Genomic DNA, 19,575 nt, shown 5'->3' on the forward strand with positions numbered 1-19,575 from the left:
TTAACTGGGGCTGGCTTACAGGTTCAGAGGTTCAGTCCATTATCATCATGGCAGGAAGCATAGCGGCATGCAGGCAGACATGGTGCTGGAGGAGCAGAGAGTTCTACATCTTGATCCATAGGTAGCCAGGAGAAGATTGCCTCTCCTGCACTGGGCAGAGGTTGAGCACTAGGAGCCCTCAAAGCTCGTCTGCACAGTGACAGACTTGGTCTAACTAGGCCATACCTCCTGATAGTAGTACTTCCCTTGGGCCAAGAATATTCAATTCTCCACACCACAAGAACCTTATGACCTCTCTGAGCCCTGTAGCCTTGTCTGTAGGCAAAGCAAGGATGTCAGTAACACCTGCCTTGGTGAGGTTCCAGGAAGGCATCGTTCTAGGGCCAGTGACAGGTTAATTATTCCAGGACTTTACAGATGGGTTCTTGAGACCCTCTTACCTGGCACTCCAGCCCCCTTCATCTGAGCTTTGGCCCCTTATATTTTACCTCGTGACACAATCGAGCTGAGCTAGGATTAGGTGGAGGGGAAAGTTTGCTGTTGTCCTAGTCAGGGTTTCTATTCCTGCACAAACATGACCAAGAAGCAAGTCGGGGAGGAAAGGGTTTATTCAGCTTACACTTCCATATTGCTGTTCATTGTTGAAATCAGAACTGGAACTCAAGCAGTAGCAGGAAGCTGATGCAGAGGCCATGGAGGGATGTTTCTTACTGGCTTGCTTCCCCTGGCTTTCTTATAGAACCCAAGACTACCAGCCCAGAGATGGTACCACTCACCAGGGACCCTCCCCTCTTGATCACCAGTTGAGAAAATGCCTTACAGCTGGATCTCATGGAGGCATTTCCTCACCTGAAGCTCCTTTCTCTGTGATAATTCCAGCCTGTGTCAAGTTGACACACAAAACCAGCCAGCACAGGTGTGGACACAGCAGGCCTCAGCCTGTATTGGCTTCACAGTAGCAGGGGCTTTCCTTGTAGGAGTCACTCACAGTCTGATGAGCCAGCTTCCTCAGGGTACTGGGAAGGTGTCTGCATGGAGGGGTGCTGGGACTGTAACTTAGGAGACAGGTAATGCCCTGAGATGAAGGCCATGATTGCCAGGGGAACCCCAAGAGCTCAGGGACCATGCACGCACCTAAAGGGACTCACCTCTACCCACAAGCTGTTGCATCTCCCCTTCTGAGTGGAGACACCTGTTTATCAACTGCCCATGCAACTATCCAAGTCAAAATAGGGCAGCTGTTGGGAGACAGACATATACACATAATGAATATTTTTAAAAGATTAAAACAAACAAGAATCTGGGACCACTAACAAATGACAAGGGGCTGGCGAGATGGCTCAGTGGTTAAAATCACCGACTGCTCTTCGGAAGGTCCTGAGTTCAAATCCCAGCAACCACATGGTGGCTCACAACCATCCGTATGCCTTCTTCTGGTGCATCTGAAGACAGCTACAGTGTACTTAGATATAATAATAAACAAACGACAAAACCCTCAGAAGTAGAAATCTGTGATGGGGTGGGGGTGGGGGTGGGTGGGGAGGGACTGGAGAGATGACTCAATTAAGAGCACTGACTGCCTTTCCAGAGGTCTTAAGTTTAATTTCCAGCAACCACATGGTGGGTCACAATGGGATCCGATGCCCTCTTCTGGCCTGTCTGAGAGCAACAGTAACTCATAAATAAAATAAATATTTTTTTGTTTTGTTTTAAAAAAAATCTATGATAGGGTTCCCTTCTTTGAGTTATCTTGTGTGTGTGTAAAATACCAGCACTCTGGGAGGTAGAAAGCAAGAACAGGTGGCTTTCAGCTGGTAGCAAGTTGGGGCTAGTCTAGACTTTATGAAACCTAAACAAACAAATGTCCTCTGAATGACATTCATAATCAAGTCTGCAAAGGACTGTGAGCCAAGTGACAGAGGAGGGCCAGGCCTTGGGCACACTGACAGTTCTGGAGGCGTGTGTCCTGGGGAGGATCCGCCGCTTATGTCTAGTTCAGAATGCTTCCAGTGTCTCTCACAGAACTCTGGTACTTTTAAGCAATGAATCCCTTTCTTCCCCATGTCCTGGGCACAGTGCATCTCTTTAGACTTAGTCTGCACATGTCAGGTGAGATGGGTGTCCCACGTTTGTCCTTTTACATCTGACTTATTTCATGTAGATTTGGAAGAAGTAGAGATGAGTAGTGTCTCAAATGGAAGATTGGACCTCCAGACAGGTGGAGCGGACCCTTCAATCTGACCATGCTGGGTGGAGCCAAGAGACCATCGTGGTTCTGGCAGCTCACAGCTTCTCGAGACAACGAACTACTCTTTGATGAAGTTTTGGGTTCCAGTGATTTGGGTTGCTGTCCTTGGGTCCCTATACTCCCAGAAACTACATGCCAGGAGTCCCCAGAGACTGAGTGTGTTTAACACCCTGGAAGGAGGGGGGAGGGGTGTTGATGTTCCTGGAATTCTGCAGACCACACGGGCCACTCTCTTCCCTCCTAGTTTATGAGCTAGAATTGGGTCAGTGTTCCTTTTCAAAGCAACCACCATGGAGGGCCACACTGGCTGTGGTGTGGCTGTTAAGTATTATGTAGAACTGGGAGACCTGAGCAGGGCAGGAGAGGAAGACAGTGGAGCGGGACTTGGGAGGGTCAGGGCAGGAAAATCTGCCCCAGGGAGAGTTGAGCCAGCATGGAACTGGTCTTCCTCGTCCACCTGAGGCTGCCAAGGCCAGGAGACCCCGACTAAACTCTCCCACACTGATGGAAGGCAAACTGACCTAAGATGAGACTTGGGAACGACAGAGTTGGTGCCCTTCCTCAGGGACAAATCAGCTGTACCCCACCAGTGTGTTTCACTCATGGGCTAGTCTCTCTTGGTGGAAGGGTCCTGGGAATAGGAAGAGACAGATGCAGGAAGCTGCATGAGGTAGGTCAAGTCTAAGAGGATAGTAAGTGCTCTTCCTAGGAAAGGAGCCTATTCCACCCTAAGGATGCTCTAGAACCTTAGAGAAGGCTGCGTGGAGGTCCCACCTCCTGTGAGCTGCCTGTGGGACCGGAGCTGATGTAGCTATATCCTCCCTTTAAGGCCCAGCAGGCCAGGCTGCTCGGGATAGGATGTCCACCCTGATCCCCCCAACCAGTCCACCCACCCGTGAGGATCTCAAGTGGCTTGCACCAGCTTAACTCAAGATCACATAAGACTGTTGTCACTACACGGAGATAGTCTGTGTCCTGCACCCCTGTACCTTGCCCCTGATTAGGAACCAAGGGTTGGGCCGGGGACCAGGTGACCAGCTGTGTCCTGAGAGTGATTCTGGCATTTGTGTAGAGACAGAGGATCATGTCAGGGATACTTACCTGGCTAGGACAGAGGGTCACCAGGCTCTGTGCATACATGGGCTACATAGTGAGTTTGAAGACAGCTTGGGCTACTCTGTCTGGAAGGAAGGGAAGGAGGAAAGAAGAGGGAGGGAGGAAAGGAAAGGAGGAAAGAAAAGGAGGAAGGGAGGGAGGAATGGGGAGGTTTACTGTGTCGTGTCAAACCATTAGAAATATAACAGAGGGCTGGTGAGATGGCTCAATGGGTAAGAGCACCCGACTGCTCTTCCAAAGGTCTGGAGTTCAAATCCCAGCAACCACATGGTGGCTCACAACCATCTGTAATGAGATCTGACTCCCTCTTCTGGAGTATCTGAAGACAGCTACAGTGTACCTACATATAATAAATAAATAAATAAATAAATAAATAAATAAATAAAATAAATCTTAAAAAAAAAGAAATATAACAGAGCTTGCCACTTTCCTATCTGCAAACTGAATTAATTTTTAGGGGGATAAATCCTAGTTTATTGTATCAAGGGGGAAAATTAAGCTGTATTTTCTATGCTACGTGTGGTGGCATATGCCTTTAGTCTCTACACTCAGGAGGCAGGAGGCAGGAGGCAGGAGGCAGGAGGCAGGAGGCAGGAGGCAGGAGGCAGGAGGCAGGAGGCAGGAGGCAGGAGACAGAAAATTCTCTGAATTGACCATTACCAAGGCTATCTGGTCTACATACTGAGTTCCAGACCAGCCAGACCTACATAGTAAGACTCTGTCTAAAGAAATTTAAAAAGATATTTATCTTATTTGTGGGTAGGTACCCAGAGAGGCCAGAAAGGGCATTGGATCCCAGACAGCTAGAGTTACAGTTTCCTTGACATGGTGCTGGGAACGGAACTCCAGTACTCTGAAAGAGCACCAAGTGCTCTTAACTCCTGAGCCAAGTCTATGGCTGCAAAAGAGATGGGGGAGGAGGGGGAGGGCAAGAGGGAGGAGGGAGAGGAGGAAGAAGCAGCCTTTTTGTACCTCCTCTTATCCTCAACCCAGTGGGGTTTGATGAGACCAAATTGGTGCATTGGAGTTAAGACTGGACTCATATTCAGGGTCCCACCTTGCCTCCATATGCTCTTAGCCACATACAAGAACACAGTACACACCCTGGAAAACACATAAGCCCTCTTACTACATTTGCCATTGAAAGTAGCCAATCTGGGGCTGAGGCTCTGTTGAGGTGACTTATATATATATTCTCTGATGTGCCCTAGCCCTCTGGGCCATCATATGTAAAGTAGTATTACTTATAAATAAAAACACAAGCAAGTTGTCTTCTTTTGTCTTAATCCTTCACTGCATTCTGGGATTGTATGGGTTGGTCACCTATGAGGTGCACTATCCTGACTGAAGATGGTAGACACTGAACAGAGACAGAATGTGGGCAAGGCTGGGAACACCCTTCCCATCACCTTGTGAATTCAGCAGACACCAGAATGGGCCTGGTCATACATGTCCCCTGTAGGATTCATGGAGCAGTGTCACAGTCACATCAGCTAGCTTACTGCTGTAAACCATTAGAATAACCTGTCACAATCCCATTTCTCTTCTTTAAAATGCAAAGGATGAAGAGATGTTAGAGCACCCGCTGCTCCTGCAGAGAATTGGAGTTCAGTTCCTAGCACTGACATTGCGTGGCTCACATGCCACTACCTCCAACCTGAGCTGCAGGGCTTCCAATGCCCTTTCTGCCCTCCAGAGTTACCTGCATGCACACTCACATGCACATGCAGTATTCATTTGTTTTTCGAGACAGGTTTCTCTGTGTATCGCAGGCTGCCCTGGAACTCACTCTGCAGACCAGGCTGGCCTCTAACTCACAGAGATCCACCTGCCTCTGCCTCCCAAGTGCAGTATGTGTGTGTTAAAGACAAGTGCTGATAGGAGCCTGGTATGGCTGTCCCCTGAGAGGTTCTGCCAGCACCTGACCAATGCAGATGGGGATACTCATAGCTAACCATCCGACTGAGCCTGGGGACCCTAATGGAAGAGTTAGGGGAAGGACTGAAGGGCTTTGCAACCCCACAGGAAAACAACAATATCAACCAACCGGACCACCCAGAGCTCTCAGAGACTAAATCATCCACTAAATAGTACACACGATTGGGTGCGTGGCTCCTGCTGAGCCACCCAATGTCAGTACATGTGTAGCAGATGATTGATTGGCATTGGTGGGAGGGGAGGGCCTTGGTCCTGTGGAGGCTTGATGCCCCAGTGTAGGGGATGCTAGAGTGGTGAGGCAGGAGTGGGTGAGTGGGTGGAAGAGCACCCTCATAGAGGCAAAGGGGAGGGGGAGAAGGGGGATGAGATGTGGGGTTTGTGAAGGGGTAACTGGGAAGGGGATATCATTTGAAGTGTAAACGAATAAAATGATTAATAAAAAACAACAACAACAAAAGACAAGCATCACCGCTGCCACAGCTTAAACATTTGTTTTAATCATTAAAAATAATTGTGCTTGATATTAGGCTTCAAAGCCAGGACTGTGTGCTGTTGCAATTCTGCCAGCTCTAGCCTGGGCTTTTGCCAGCTTTCACTAATTTAATCTAATTTATTAATTAAATCCAAATCATTATTAAAAACTCATAATAACTCATAATTTCAGCCCTGCACATAATTTTTCTTAATACCTTTATCAAAGGAAATTGTACCTGAGGCTGTGCCATCTGCCTCATGAAATCTGTCACCTCCAACACTCTTTCTCAGGGGCCTAGGAGCACGGGGTCCCAGAAGAGACGGTACCACACAGGACAGAAGACAGCTTGCTGGTGGTCACCTTTCAACACTGAGGACCTCACAGGAGTATCATGGTTCTCTTGTTTAGTGAAAATAAGAAACTGCAGCTTTTGAGTTGCAGGTCAACTCACTGTGGAGCTGCCTTGGGTAACGGCAGCCACTCAGACATTAGAGGTATGCAGAGAGTTACCTTTGCTCATGTGGCTGCCTGGGGTCCTTTTGTGTTCTGAGTGGCTCTGGTCATCCCTCTGGGAGTGTCTAACCTTAGTTGAGATGCCACACCCTCCTGTAGGCTGGCTGGGTCCACTGTACTCAGACAGGAGAGCACATGTGCTAATATCAGCTTTCTGTCACTGTGACACAATACCAGAGACAAATAACTTACACGGAAGAGAGGCTGGTTTGGCTTATGACCAACGGGCCAATTCCATTTCATCTCATGGCCGCTTTGGAACAGTGGAGGATCAGCACCTCCCAGGGAAGAATGGGGCAGAAGGAACTGCTTGCTCACAGCAGTCAGGAAGCAAAGAGAAAGGAAGGGAGGAGGGAATGAGGGAGGAAAAGAAAAAGAGGCAGAGATCGGAGACCAGTGTCTCCTCATCTCCCTGATAGTGCTAGAGGCTGAAGATGGAGACTTTAACATGGGTGCTCTTAAAATCTGTTAACATCCATGCTGCCTCCATTTCTGGTCTGTAGACATCACAGCACCCAGAGGAAGGAACTTGTAACATCCTAATCACGGGGCTGGTAGGTAAGGAGCATTCCCTGGGCACAGGTGTCTTCAGCCTGCCCAAGGCTTTCAGCTGCAGGTAACAGGGACTGACCTGAGCTGAGTGCAGACTGGCTTATGGGTAGATAAAGCGCATTACCTGAGAGCAAATGGAAATGGAATCAAGAAGCCAGTTCCAGTGGCAGAAAGTCAAAGGCTTGGAATGGCTGAGGCCTTCCAGACATTGGTTACACCAGCGTGCAGGTACCTGTAGGCCGGTCAGCTTCTATTCAGCATTATGTGTGTGAAGGGTTCCTCAAGTCCTCCTCAGAGCAAGAAACAGAGCTCTGAGAGCTCAGGCGTGTATTGGCAAGAAAGGGATCAACCACCTCCTTGGAGCTGCTGGAGATTGAAGCATGCCCAGTCACCTAGGAAGTCCCACTGACTGGGTCTCAAGGTCCTATGCTGTCAGTCTTTCTGTCCATTACCTGTTTATCACCAAGAGAGCTTTCCATTTTCCCAGTACATAAGCCTTTGCCACCATCACTTTTTCCAAAATTCAAGTTAATTGTTAATATCTATAAGCTTTCTTCTGTTTATGTCATATGCATCATGTATGTGCACGGCATTTGCATGTGTGTGCATGTATATTTGCAAGTGTGTGCATGCCCAGGGTCAACAGAAGGTCTCTATCTGTTATTCTTGGTTTCCTGTTTTGAGACAGGGTCTCTCAGCAAGCCGTCTGATGCATGTACTCATGTCCATGCAGTACTGAGGTTACAGACTGTACCATCATACCTTGCTGGTGATCCAAACCCAGGTCCTCAGGCCTTCATGGAAAGCACTTTACTGAGTGAGCTATCTCCATAGCCCCGAGATCGGTGTATGATAGTGATTCCCACCTAAAACATCTCTGCTGTCCCTGTAGGCGTTCAGCAATGTGGCAAAGTGGGTCTGAGCAGCCAAAGCTGCTTCTAAAAGAACTTTATGCAAATTCAGTTTTCAGCAATTCCTGTTCATCGAGCTGTGGCCATTTGTTGTTCCTCCCTGCCATGTGCTCAAATGTGGGCTAGTGTTCATTAGAGATCTCAGCTGATGAGAATGTAATTCCACCATTATCCACATCTTCGTAAGTGTTAGCATTTCTTCTAGGCTCCATCCAACAACACTCTGGCTTGCTAACAAAGGACTATTTAGGCTCTCTCTCTCTCTCTCTCGTGCTCTCTCTCTCCTCTCTTTCTGGACTTCTCTGTCCCCTCTTTCTCTGCCTTTACTCCTTTCACATTCCCCTTCCCATGCCCAGATAAACTTTATTTTATACTAGACCCGTCATATGGCTGGTACCTGGGGAGGGGATGTCTCAGCATGGGCCTGCTAAGGCACCCACCCCCTCCTGCCACATCATGCTGCTGCATTACAAACCATATCAAGAAGCATCATCATCAACATCACCACCATCCCTGTCATCATCATATTACATCATCACCATCATCTCCATAACCTCCATTACTACCCCCACCCCATCTCATTACCAACATCATCTCCATCACCGCCATCCCTATCACCGTCCTCATGGTCATGATTATCATCAACCTACAAAAATGGTGTCTCTCTTCTTCAGGTTGCTTTGGGTACCTCTGGCCTCATGAAATTTCTCTCACTATGTCTAGGACTGTCAGTCCATAGCGGTGCACTTGAGCCAGAGCTGGGGCATGAACCAGTGGAGACAGGTTTGGAACCCATTATTAAGAATGTCCGGCTGGCCGGGTGGTGGTGGCGCACGCCTTTAATCCCAGCAGTCGGGAGGCAGAGTCAGGCAGATTTCTGAGTTCAAGGCCAGCCTGGTCTACAAAGTGAGTTCCAGGACAGCCAGGGCTACACAGAGAAACCCTGTCTCAACCCCCACCCCCCAAAAAAAATGTCCAGCTGGCACAGCCATGAAGCTGTTGGTAAAACGTGGATGACTGTGTCCAGCTTTGCCTGTCTAGCTGAGCATCAATGGCCAGATGGCTACGCCATTTCTTCTATTGTGGTATTTGGTTACCTCTATTATTTGGCTAACTAGCAGACATTTTTCATTCTTCTTTTGTTGTTGTTCTTGATTTTTTTTTTTTTTGGTTTTTCAAGACAGGGTTTCTCTGTATAGCCCTGGCTGTCCTGGACCTCACTTTGTAGACCAGGCTGGCCTCGAACTCAGAAATCCGCCTGCCTCTGCCTCCCGAGTGCTGGGATTAAAGGTGTGTGCCACCACGCCTGGCGTTTATTTTTGCTTTGTTTTTTGAGACAGGGTTTCTCTTTGTGGACCAGGCTGTCCTGGAACTCTTTCTTTCTTCTTCTTGAACTGTAAGATTCCTTTGAGGATCTACTTACTCTAAACCCATTGGTGGAGATAACTTTAAGCTCCAGCTCCAAGAATGATCAATGTGTCTATCACAACCTGTTATCATAGTCTCCTGCCAGCCCTTGCCCAGGGATTGGCTTCAGGACAGCCTCTGGGCCAAGCCTGGCCCATCTGACTTACTTCATGGCTGTTTTAGAAATGCCAAATGTACTTGTTCATCATCTGTTTTGTGGGCCGTGTAGAAGAATGAGTTTCTGGGAATGCCTTCCCTTGCAACAGAGAGCTGGCCTGAGGAGCGATGAACAGAGACAGCTGAGCTCCTGGGAGGCCTCTTAGCCTGTGGCAGCTGTGTTTGCGGCAGCTGCACAGCCAACATTCTTGCTCTAATGTGTTTGGCTGAGCTCTGCCACAATCAGAACAGTCTTGGCACATGGGTCTCCTGTAGCTGAGTCCTGGGCACATGGGTCTCCTGTAGCTGAGTTCTGGGCACATGGGTCTCCTGTGGCTGAGTCCTGGGCACATGGGTCTCCTGTAGCTGAGTCCTGGGCACATAGGTCTCCTGTAGCTGAGTCCTGGGCACATGGGTCTCCTGTAGCTGAGTTCTGGGCACATGGGTCTCCTGTGGCTGAGTCCTGGGCACATGGGTCTCCTGTAGCTGAGTCCTGGGCACATAGGTCTCCTGTAGCTGAGTCCTGGGCACATGGGTCTCCTGTAGCTGAGTTCTGGGCACATGGGTCTCCTGTGGCTGAGTCCTGGGCACATAGGTCTCCTGTAGCTGAGTCCTGGGCACATGGGTCTCCTGTAGCTGAGTCCTGGGCACATGGGTCTCCTGTGGCTGAGTCCTGGGCTGACTTCATTTGCTCAGCTTCAGTCTCTTCCTTCCTTACCTGACATGACGTTCTCACCTCTCTCAGCTAAGGTACAGGCTGTGTCAGCCAAATGGCCTTTTTGGAATCAGCAGGGTGTGCATGCTCAGAGGCCTGGGCTCTGCCTGTTTATCAACCTAGCCCTGTGTTTGGAATGCTAGAAAACAGAATGAGCCATGTTCTCCCTATTAGGCACGTGTCTCCCAGTAGACTTAATCTTTGAGATTATAAAATGAGTCAGCAGTATTTCCTGGGGTTGGTCTGTGCATCGGCTTTGGTTCCCTGAGAGTCGGGGCTGACAGCATTGGGCCTGTTCAGACATCTTGTTCATCTCTGAGGCCCGCTGCTCAGTAACATCTCCTGAGAGCCCTGGGCTCCTGTGTCTCTCTGGGCATGCAAGCCTTCCAGGCTTCTGAATCAGTTGTGCTCTTGTCCCTTTGCCAAGGAGCCCTGCCTGACACTCTTCCCCAGCACATACTGAGTAGCATGTGGTCTGGATATGATTGCCGTGAACCCATGTTTACTGCTCTAGAGGCAGTGGGACCCAGGAGAATGGAGCTGATAACTGAGGTGGATTAAGTCTCACACAGAGCATCAGACAATTTCTACATTGAGTGTTAAGAGGAGCCATGCGAATAAAGTGTATGGTCACAGGGCAAGCCAGGTTATGTCAAAGAGTCTGGCCCGGTGGAGACTGATATCAAGCCACTTCGCAAACTGTCAGAAGAACTACGCCAGTACAACCATTTCTGGCATGGCTGGCCCCGCTCGGAGGGCTGCTGGGGTGATTCTGTCCCATGCTTTCCTCTCGTGGCTGGCCCCGCTCGGAGGGCTGCTGGGTGAATCTGTCTGTTTGTTTCTCCTAGCACCTTGCATCCTTCGCTTTCTCCGGGGAGGGATTCCAGAAGTTTCCTGAGTAATGGTCAACCAAATGCTTCTGCACTTGACGCCTGCCTCTCCTGACTCAGGCTGCCCCTCTTCAGCAGGAAGTAGGCAAAGAGATCCAGATGTTTGGTTGAAACCTCTGCTTGCCACCTGCACAAGCTAAGAAACCCCGTTTGCTCTTCTTCTGCTTACCTCATCCACAAGGAGAATTCTGGGCTAACAAGTTGTCTTTCTCTCTGTCTTTCCAGTTACCCACCCACGAGTGCTCCCACAGGGGCCCCAGCTTATTCAGCATCACCCCAAGCCTCAAACCCATAACATCAACTTGCCAGAGAATGGGGCTTCACTGACTTCCACCCTTGAGATCAATGAAGCCTCCTTTAGACCTGCCTTTATACCTGTGGTTTGAATTGGTTCATTTTGTCTGTGGAGAAACTGATTTGAGAGCAGGATAGTAGAGTAGACAGGACAGAGTAGAGCGGGGGTGGGGTGGGATGGGGGGCAGCAGCGTTTTACAGGGACAGTTGTACAGAGACAGGTTGCAGAGAGGGATCAAGTTAGACACAGGTGAAGACAGACAGGCCAGTGTTCCAGGATATTTAGTCACATTGTGAATGCAAAGACTGTGAACTCTAAGAATCTGTTTCAAATTGTGGCTCAGCCTTTGATCCTAGTATTTTTTGTTTACTGTAAACAAGTATTTGGGGTGTGGCTCAGCCTCAGCACACATCTGTAATCCAAGAGCTATATAAAGTCAACCCTAGGTCAGGGGAGAGAGCAAGCAAGCAGCTGACAGGGCATGGATGTTAGTAAACAGAAAGGAGGGCCTTTGAGTTGAAGGGGATTTAAGACAGTGTGGAGAAGGAGAAAGCTTTTTCCTTCTAGGACTTGGGTAGAGTGGTAAGATCAGTTGGGTGCTTTCTCTGCCCCTGTGTAAGGAGGCTAGAAGCTTCTAGAACTAGGCTTTGGTTAGCAGACAAAGGCAGTAAAGCCTCAGAGAGGAAAAGTTACGGTTTCCTAAGCCATTGCTAGGCTCCTGAGGACAGGCCAGCTGAATCCACAAATGGGTCTGGACACTGGCTGGTGCTCACACTCCTTGGGTTACAGGGGTCAGAGTCAGAGCCATGTACTGAACAACTGGAGTTGACAGGAACACAGAGGTCATCCTGAATGCAGGTGGCACAGCCAAGGCGCAGGTGTGATTCGGAGGGAAACTGGTGGCAGAGGTCTGGGAGGCAAAGGCAAAGCCCCCAGCTAAGCCAATGGCACTCATAGGACAGGCCACCCACTCAGACTCAGGCACGATGAGGGGCTTCCAGGACCTGCAGGGTTGCAAGGCTCATGGTCCCCAGGGTCATCCCCCAAGACACTCCAAAGCCCTGGGCAGCTGAAGCCATTGAGGAACAGGAGCTGGGGGACACCTGTAGCAGGCCAAGTGTTGCTCTAAGATCCTAAACTGAGACAGGTGGGCCAAACCCATCGACCTTCTGGCAAAGTACACCAGTGAAGAGGTGGGTGACCTGGCAGTGGGATTGCTAGAACTCTCTACACTGCAGGGAGTGGTTCTGATGTTTTGATCAGGAATCTGTGTGTGAATGCTGAAGGTCCTGTTTCCCAATTGGTTCTTAATCGATATCGGCCAATGATCTGGGTGGAATAGGCGGGACTTCCAGCCCATATCCCCACCTCTCCCCCAGGCAGGCTAGCCAACTCTGAGAGGAAGATGCTTCGGAGAGAGAAAGAGCCACTAGCCCTATGAGATCTAGGGCAGAGTGGCCATCAGCCACTTCCCTGACTGGGCCTGAGCTAGCAGACAGGAGATTAGAAACCCAACTAAGCTGAGGGCAGATTTAGGGTGTTGAGCTGGGAGTGAAAAGGAGGGCATGATAGCCGAGGAAGGCTTAGAAGAGCCCGGCCATTGAGCTAAAGCATTTAAAAAATAAGATTGTGTGTTTCATCTGCAGATTGGAGGGAACCTGGGTGGGGCTGGTAGCACGGTCCACCTGGAACTTAAAGCCAGGCAGTAGGAGCTACTTGCTGCACTACACCTTCCTCAGTGGCCTCACAGTGGTGGACATGGAGGACCTGCTAGAGGACATTCAGGTACACATGGAGCTAGAGCAGGGCAAGAACGTGGACTTCTGGCAAGACAGTACAACTATTACTGAGAACGAGACTGCCAGGCCCCCAGGCCCGGCAAGCTGGCGGCCTCGGGCAAAGGGCCAGGCGAGTGCCAAGAGGGGATCAACGCAAAGACATATGACCAGCTGCAGGTCATCTTCCAGAGCATTGAGGGGAATATCCATGCTGGCGACCCCAACTTCGCCATGGACTACTGGGAGAGCCTGCTTCAGCAGTTGCCTGCTCACATGGCCAGGGCTGGGCTCCGCCAAGCGCCAACAGAATGCTCTTTGGCAGAAACTGTTCAAACCAAAGCAGGAACAGGGCGTGCTGTTCTCAATTCTCAAGTCTGAGCTTGAGGAGTTGCCCCCCAGCTCTGGGCCTTCAGTGGACCCTGTGGAACCCGAGGGGGCTCCAGCAACCCGGGGAGGCAGCCCACCGGTGAAGTAGTGCTGATGGAGGAGGACCTGATCCAGCAGAGCCTGGCAGACGCCAATATAGGGTGGTACAGCCCATGGCTGCTCACAGTGAGCCGCCTGCTGGACACGCATCTGCTGGAGCCTTAAGAGGGCCTTCAGCGCCTGCAAGGGTCGCACCAGCAGCTCCAGGCCACAGGCAGCGCTGGCGAGAATGCGAGGGCAGGATGAGGCACAGTTCAGCCAGGAAGTGTCGCTGGGTAGCCCGTGCCTACAAGTGGGCGAAAGCCACGCTTCTTCAACAGCCTGTACACGGCTTCGAGTGGAACAAGTACAACCAGATGCGTTATCTTTTGAACAGTCCAACGCTCAAGACGGTGTAGGGGTAAGCATTCAACAGCGACTTTCACCTCATGCATAAGCAAGCCACGCCCAAGTACTTCCCAGAGGCCTGCCTCGGAAAGCCCATCTCCATCCTGGGTCAACGCGCTAGCACTCCCTCCTGGGACGTTGCCTTCAAGATGATCAGTTGTGAGTGGGAGTATTCACACCGTCCAGGCTCCCTCTGCTAGTTCTCAGCGGCACCTTCCAGCTCTGGTGCTACTTCAAGCGCTACTGCTACCAGCAGGTGATGTCCCTGCTGGACTTTTGGCTTCCTGGACAGTTCCAGTGTTAAGGTTTGTTCTGTTGCTGTGTATTATAATGCTAAATACTGGCCTGGAAGGTCTGGCTGCTGTAGGCATACATTTTTTTTTTACCACATAATAAACACTAATAAACGTCCAACCTCTCTCCTCTAGCCCATCACCCAGCCAAGTTAGTGGAAGAGAAAAGTTATTAGGGGCCTATGAGGGCCTGCTTAGCAATAGTCCTTTGGGGGTGTTCTCAGTCTTATTTGGCAGCAGTTCAGCCCCATAGTAAACACCAAACAACGGTCCAGCAGCTGCAGACCAGCCCTCAAGGCAGGCAGACAGCACAGGCAACCAGCAGCTTCAGTCCAGTTCTCAGAAGGTAAACACCAGGCACCAACCAGCAGCTGCAGTTCAATCCTGAAGAAAATGCAAGGTTCACCAGTCAGCCGGAGGCGAGGCCCCAGCTCTTGGGCAAGTTTCTCTCAAAGGCAGTGTTACCGCAAGTTGAGCTCAACAACATATGTAAGGTGAGCCAATACATGTGTGTCCTTAGTGAAGAATAGTGAGGCCGAGCAAAGGAAACCAGTGTTCTCCCATGTCTGCGGGGTCACATTTATACTCCTTCATCATGGGTCCTTTCACGTGTCTGCTATGTGCAAGCATCTTTTCACCTGTGTGCCCCAACAAAAACATAATTTGACATAACTGACTTTCCAAACAAACCAGAGGTTTCCACCTGAGAAAATCCTAACCTACACCAAGGCATGTTATGTAACCTGCACTTGAAGCCACCCCTGATTGGTCAATAAAGATGCCTACAGCCTGTAGCTGGGCAGAAGGGAGGGAGGTAGGGCTTTGGTTCCCGGGCTTGGGGTCTGAAGCCAGACCATGAGGAGGAGAATGGAGAGTGAAGAGAGAGAGGAAGACACTGTGGGGTAAGGGATTGCAAGAACTGGCTATGACTGTCTGCCAGCTGGAGTAAGAATGGCCCAGGTGGAACATGGCAAGCCATATCTCAGGGTTATTGGCAGAGAAGTAGACGAAATAGCTTAGAGGGCTGATATCTACCCAGCTCTTGTGCTGTTTAAGGCATATTTTAAATAGAAAGGTTTTGTGGCTTGTTTCTGGAGATTGAATGGTCTAAGGAGGGTCAGAAACCCCTAGTTGATATTAATTTTAACAACAACACTCCCAGGTAGGAGGGCCAAGGGGACTTTGGTATCACCTCTGGGTTCTGGGTCATCAGCACTGTGCCTGCATGGCTCTCCTGATCCCTGCCCGACCAGTGTAGAGAGAATATGTTGTGTATTGTATGGGTGCATCACTTGTCAATTAAAAACCATATGCTCTATAGGGAAGGGTAGAATAGAAGGTGGGACATCCGGGAGGAGAAAGAATTCTGGGCTAGAGCAAGGCTTGGGAAGGTTTGCCTGTACGGTGTGAGGCACACGGTCCCTGGCACAGTAACCAGCCAGGTGGCAGAGTGTAGGTCAGAGTAAACGGACTGTCTTCAGTTGTGATCTAGTCAGAGAAGCGCCTACATGTACGGCTAAGGGATTTGAAGGTGTATTTTGAGTCTGAGTCTTATTTCTGGGAGCGTGGGGTTGGAAGGAAGAACCAGACCCAACCCTCCGTTCATTTCCTCACACAGCTCCACACAGTCTGATGTTTGTTGCTTCGGTAGTTCAGCCGTAAACAATGACATTTGCCCGGTGCCCTGAAATGAAGTTGTGCATCAGAGTCTGAGCCCAAAGGCACAGAAGAAACCATCTCTAGGGAACTTTTGGGAAAGTTTGGTCCTGACATTGAAACTTCGTTTTTTCTTTCTATTTTGGATGCCGATGTGATGGTTTGTGCATGAAGTTCTCAGTCTAAGGGTACTAAGGGTACTCACTAAATATGTTGATTCTGGAAGCAGGCCCGGGTCCTGACAGCCTCCAGTGGCTCTCTGAGCCCCTCCTGGCCTGTCTGCCCCATGTTTGTTTAAGTTAATGGACTTGGGCTTCTGTTTGAGGCAGCTTGAACGTACCCTCAAGTGATTTGTGGAAGGCAGCTCTAATTCCAAGCCTTGGCGAATGCACCCAAGTGATTCGGGGTTCATGCCAAACTACTCAGCAGTACCAAGTGATGCAGAACCCACAGAGAAAGCCTGGCTTTCGGCAGTGGGAGCTCTCCATGGAGCTGAGGGTGGAGGCACATAGGCGGGGCTCTCAGGGGGACCTCAGCCAGCTCAGGAGGGAAGGAGTCACCAGCTCGCCTGGTCTATGGCCCAGTTCTCACTTGAGCATGAGAAGCAGAATCAGAGAGTCTGTACCCGAGCCCTGAACCTGCTCTCCTCTGGATGCAGCAGGCAGATCTCCCCTGCAGGCACCCAGGTACTGTGAATGGCTCAGGCAGATGGGAAGCCCTACTTCCTCTTTGTTTAGTTTATACAAAAAGAAACTTCACATTTTCCCAGGATATTTTGCCTTTCAACACCCTGTTGTGCCCCAGAGCATATCCTAAGTCTCTCTCTGGCCTTTCCCAGGTGATCTATTTAAAGTAGCCCAACAGTTGGAGACCAGTTCTGCAAAGGTGATTTCAGGAAAGTGCCCAGCTGTAGACAAGGCTCCAGCAATGCTACTTCAAGAAGGAAGGACCTCCCATCTCCTTCAGGAGGTCACTGGCAGGTGGCCGCAGCTACTCCATGGATTTGGGGAAGGGATACCCACAGCCCAGAATGGTACCACCCTCTACCCCTCTCCCCTGACCTGTAGGACAGAAGGCACAGTCAGGAAGCCAGGATTCTGCTTGCTGTGACCAAGTGCCTGAGAGAAGCAGTATAAAAGGAGGAGCTAACTGCTGGGTTGGTTCACAGTTTCAGAGAGCTTGGGTCAAGGCTGCTCTTAACCACTAAGCCACCTTTCCAGCCCTTTCTGTAGTATTCTTAAAGGCACTGTAGAGCAACCCCTCCACCAAAATGACGGGTAATGAAATTGGGCAAGCTGCATAGCTTCCGCAGTGAGCAGAGGCTGTGAGCAGGGCTCTTAATAGTGTGTGAATATTCCAGCCACTGCTCACAGAACAACAGAGCAGCTCTACGGGAACAGCTGAAAGCGCCTGAAATCCCAGCTTTGAGCAAGAACCTCAAAGGGGCCCCAAAGCATTGGTCAAAAGCACCAAGAGTGTAGACTGGTCACTCCTGAAAGGGGAGGAAGAGGGATGTGTCCCCAGCTCATGCCATGGGAGCAGGAGCAGCATTGCCTCCACAGAACAGCTGGGCAGGTGGCAGGCACAAACTCAACTCATTAGGTAGCAAATTTTGAGTAAGGCTGGGTATGAAATCCCAAATATCCCGGAACACTCTCAGCTTTGACAAAAAGCCAACAAGGGTAGGCTATCTCCTTTCGCCTCGGGTCCTTAATGCAGTTGCTGGACAGGATGTGTCCAGCAAAGTGCTTCTTCAGATGGCATCCAATGCCCCCGCAGCCCACATTCCCAATCACCAATGGCCTCTGTGTCACATCTGTCCCTCCACTGTCCCTCCACTGTCCCTCCACTGTCCCTCCACTGGGCGTGCCTGTCCTGTCCCACTCACCTGCTGCCTGGGGAGCCCAAGGATTGGTTGAGCTATTTGGTAGGTAAAGGACTCTAGCAGCTCTGGTTGCTTTAGTAACAGGCACAATTCTCTGAGGAAGCCTTCTGGTGTACCCAGCCACATTGGACTAGTCTCATTGTCTGCAAAAACCCAAAGCTGAACAGGCTTCCAGTGGATGTGAACTACCGAGTCCTTCACTGGGGGTGCCTGACCAGTTCCAGTCACTTTCCCCGTGCCCAGCACATCCAGAGTCTACCGTCTGCAGCAGCAGGAGGCCAAGCCAGAGCCTATACGTGCAGAGTGCTGTGGGTTCTCCCTATCTGGAGCAAGCAGGGATGCAGAGGGGGCTTTAGTCGTGACTATCTACTGCATGAGTGGGCACCTGCACACACATGGATACATACCCAGACATGTGCAGCATGTGCACACATGAACACATACATATAAGTGCATACACATGTGCACACACACACAAATGTATGCTTATACACACATGCACAGAATGGTTCACACATACGTACATATACATATTTATCCACATACATATGCACATGTAGTTTTTGCACCATCCTTCTTTTCACGCGCACGCACGTGTGTGTTAATGTGGAGGATGTTTCAAGGTTTCTTTTTTTTGTTTGTTTTTTCAAGACAGGGTTTCTCTGTACAGCTTATAGCTCTGGCTGTCCTGGAACTCACTCTGTATACCAGGCCAGCCTTGAACTCAGAAATTCGCCTGCTTCTGCCTCCCAATTGCTGGGATTAAAGGTGTGCACCACCACGCCTCGCTAAGGTTTATTTCTTGAATGAGTTGTACAAGATTATTAATTTTTTTTTGCATGTATGTGTAGCTTGGCACCAGCCAGTGATCTCAGTCTGTTCCTTGTTTGCGTGGGGTGTCCCTGGAGACTAGAAGAGGGTGCCAGATTCCCTGGAGCTGAAGTTACTGGTGGTTGTAAGTTGCCTAATGTGGGTATTGGGAATTTAACTGGAGTCTTCTGCAAGAGCAGTGTGCAGAAGTCCCTGAGGCTTCCCTCCAGTCCTGGTGCTATTGTTACTGTCTGTTGTTTTACGCCTGCAGCACCGAGCTTGCCAGGCAATCTCCCATCCAAGTACTACCCTGCTTAGGTTCAGCGATCAAATGAGATCAGGCATGTTCAGAGTGGTGTAACTTTTTTTTTTTTTTTTTTGAGACAAGTTTTATATAGCCCAGGCTAGACTCAAAATCTCTATGTAGATGAATATGACATTGATCTTTGTTTTGTTTTGTTTTGTTTTTTTTGGTTGCTTGTTTGTCTTTGTTTTGTTTGTTGTTGAGCTAGGATGGTATACAGCCCTGGTTCTCCTAGAACTCACTGTGTATACCTTGAACTCACAGAAAGCCATCTGCCTCTGCCTCTGCCTTTGACTCCAGAGTACTGGAATTACAGGCACCCAAAAGTTTAGTTTTTGAGAGAGGGTCCCATGTAGCTTAGGCTGGCCTGAAACTTGCTGATGATGTTGGACATTTTTTTTTTTTTACATTTCCTACATTTATTTGATAATGGGCAGAATATACATGTACAGAACTCCTGTGGGAATTAGGGGACAACTCAGTGTTCTCTTCCCAGGGATTAAACTCAGGTCATTAGACTTGACAGTGAGTACCTTATACACTGAGCCATGTCATCAACCTTACCCTGCATTTCTGCTCCTCCTTCGTCCACATGACCCAAAGAGAGCTCCGTGTGTGCTAGACAAACACCACATCAGCTGAGCCATCCCTCAGCCCTACAAAAGCAACAGCTAATCTGTGTGTCCAGTTACCAACATAATCACAGCTCTGAATCCGTTAGTAGGACTGGTCCATGAACACACGACTTTCTGTGTGAAGAACAGGATTGCAGGAAAGTCGACACTGGGGATTTTAATTTTAGTATTGCTCAAAATTCAAA

At 49.7% G+C, this 19,575-nt stretch overlaps 1 protein-coding gene and 1 non-coding gene across 2 annotated transcripts; both read left to right on the forward strand.

Annotated features, from left to right (window-relative positions):
* Positions 1–6,705: 6,705 nt before the first annotated feature.
* On the forward strand, positions 6,706–6,799 carry Mir1969 (microRNA 1969). The gene has a single exon (NR_035495.1). It is a non-coding gene; the product is annotated as a microRNA 1969 (primary transcript).
* A 5,696-nt stretch (positions 6,800–12,495) lies between these two features.
* Gm10654 (predicted gene 10654) lies at positions 12,496–14,218 on the forward strand. Its single transcript, NM_001357655.1, has one exon. It carries the CDS (start codon positions 12,975–12,977, stop codon positions 13,467–13,469), a length of 495 nt encoding a protein of 164 aa, NP_001344584.1. The 5' UTR covers positions 12,496–12,974; the 3' UTR covers positions 13,470–14,218.
* The last annotated feature ends 5,357 nt before the right edge of the window (positions 14,219–19,575 follow it).

The sequence above is a fragment of the Mus musculus genome, chromosome 8 (genome assembly GCF_000001635.26).
Source record: "Mus musculus strain C57BL/6J chromosome 8, GRCm38.p6 C57BL/6J".
Lineage (NCBI taxonomy): Eukaryota > Metazoa > Chordata > Mammalia > Rodentia > Muridae > Mus > Mus musculus.

Coding starts and splice junctions, on each gene's coding strand:
- Gm10654 (NM_001357655.1), top strand. CDS start 12,975: ATGGAGGACCTGCTAGAGGACATTCAGGTACACATGGAGCTAGAGCAG.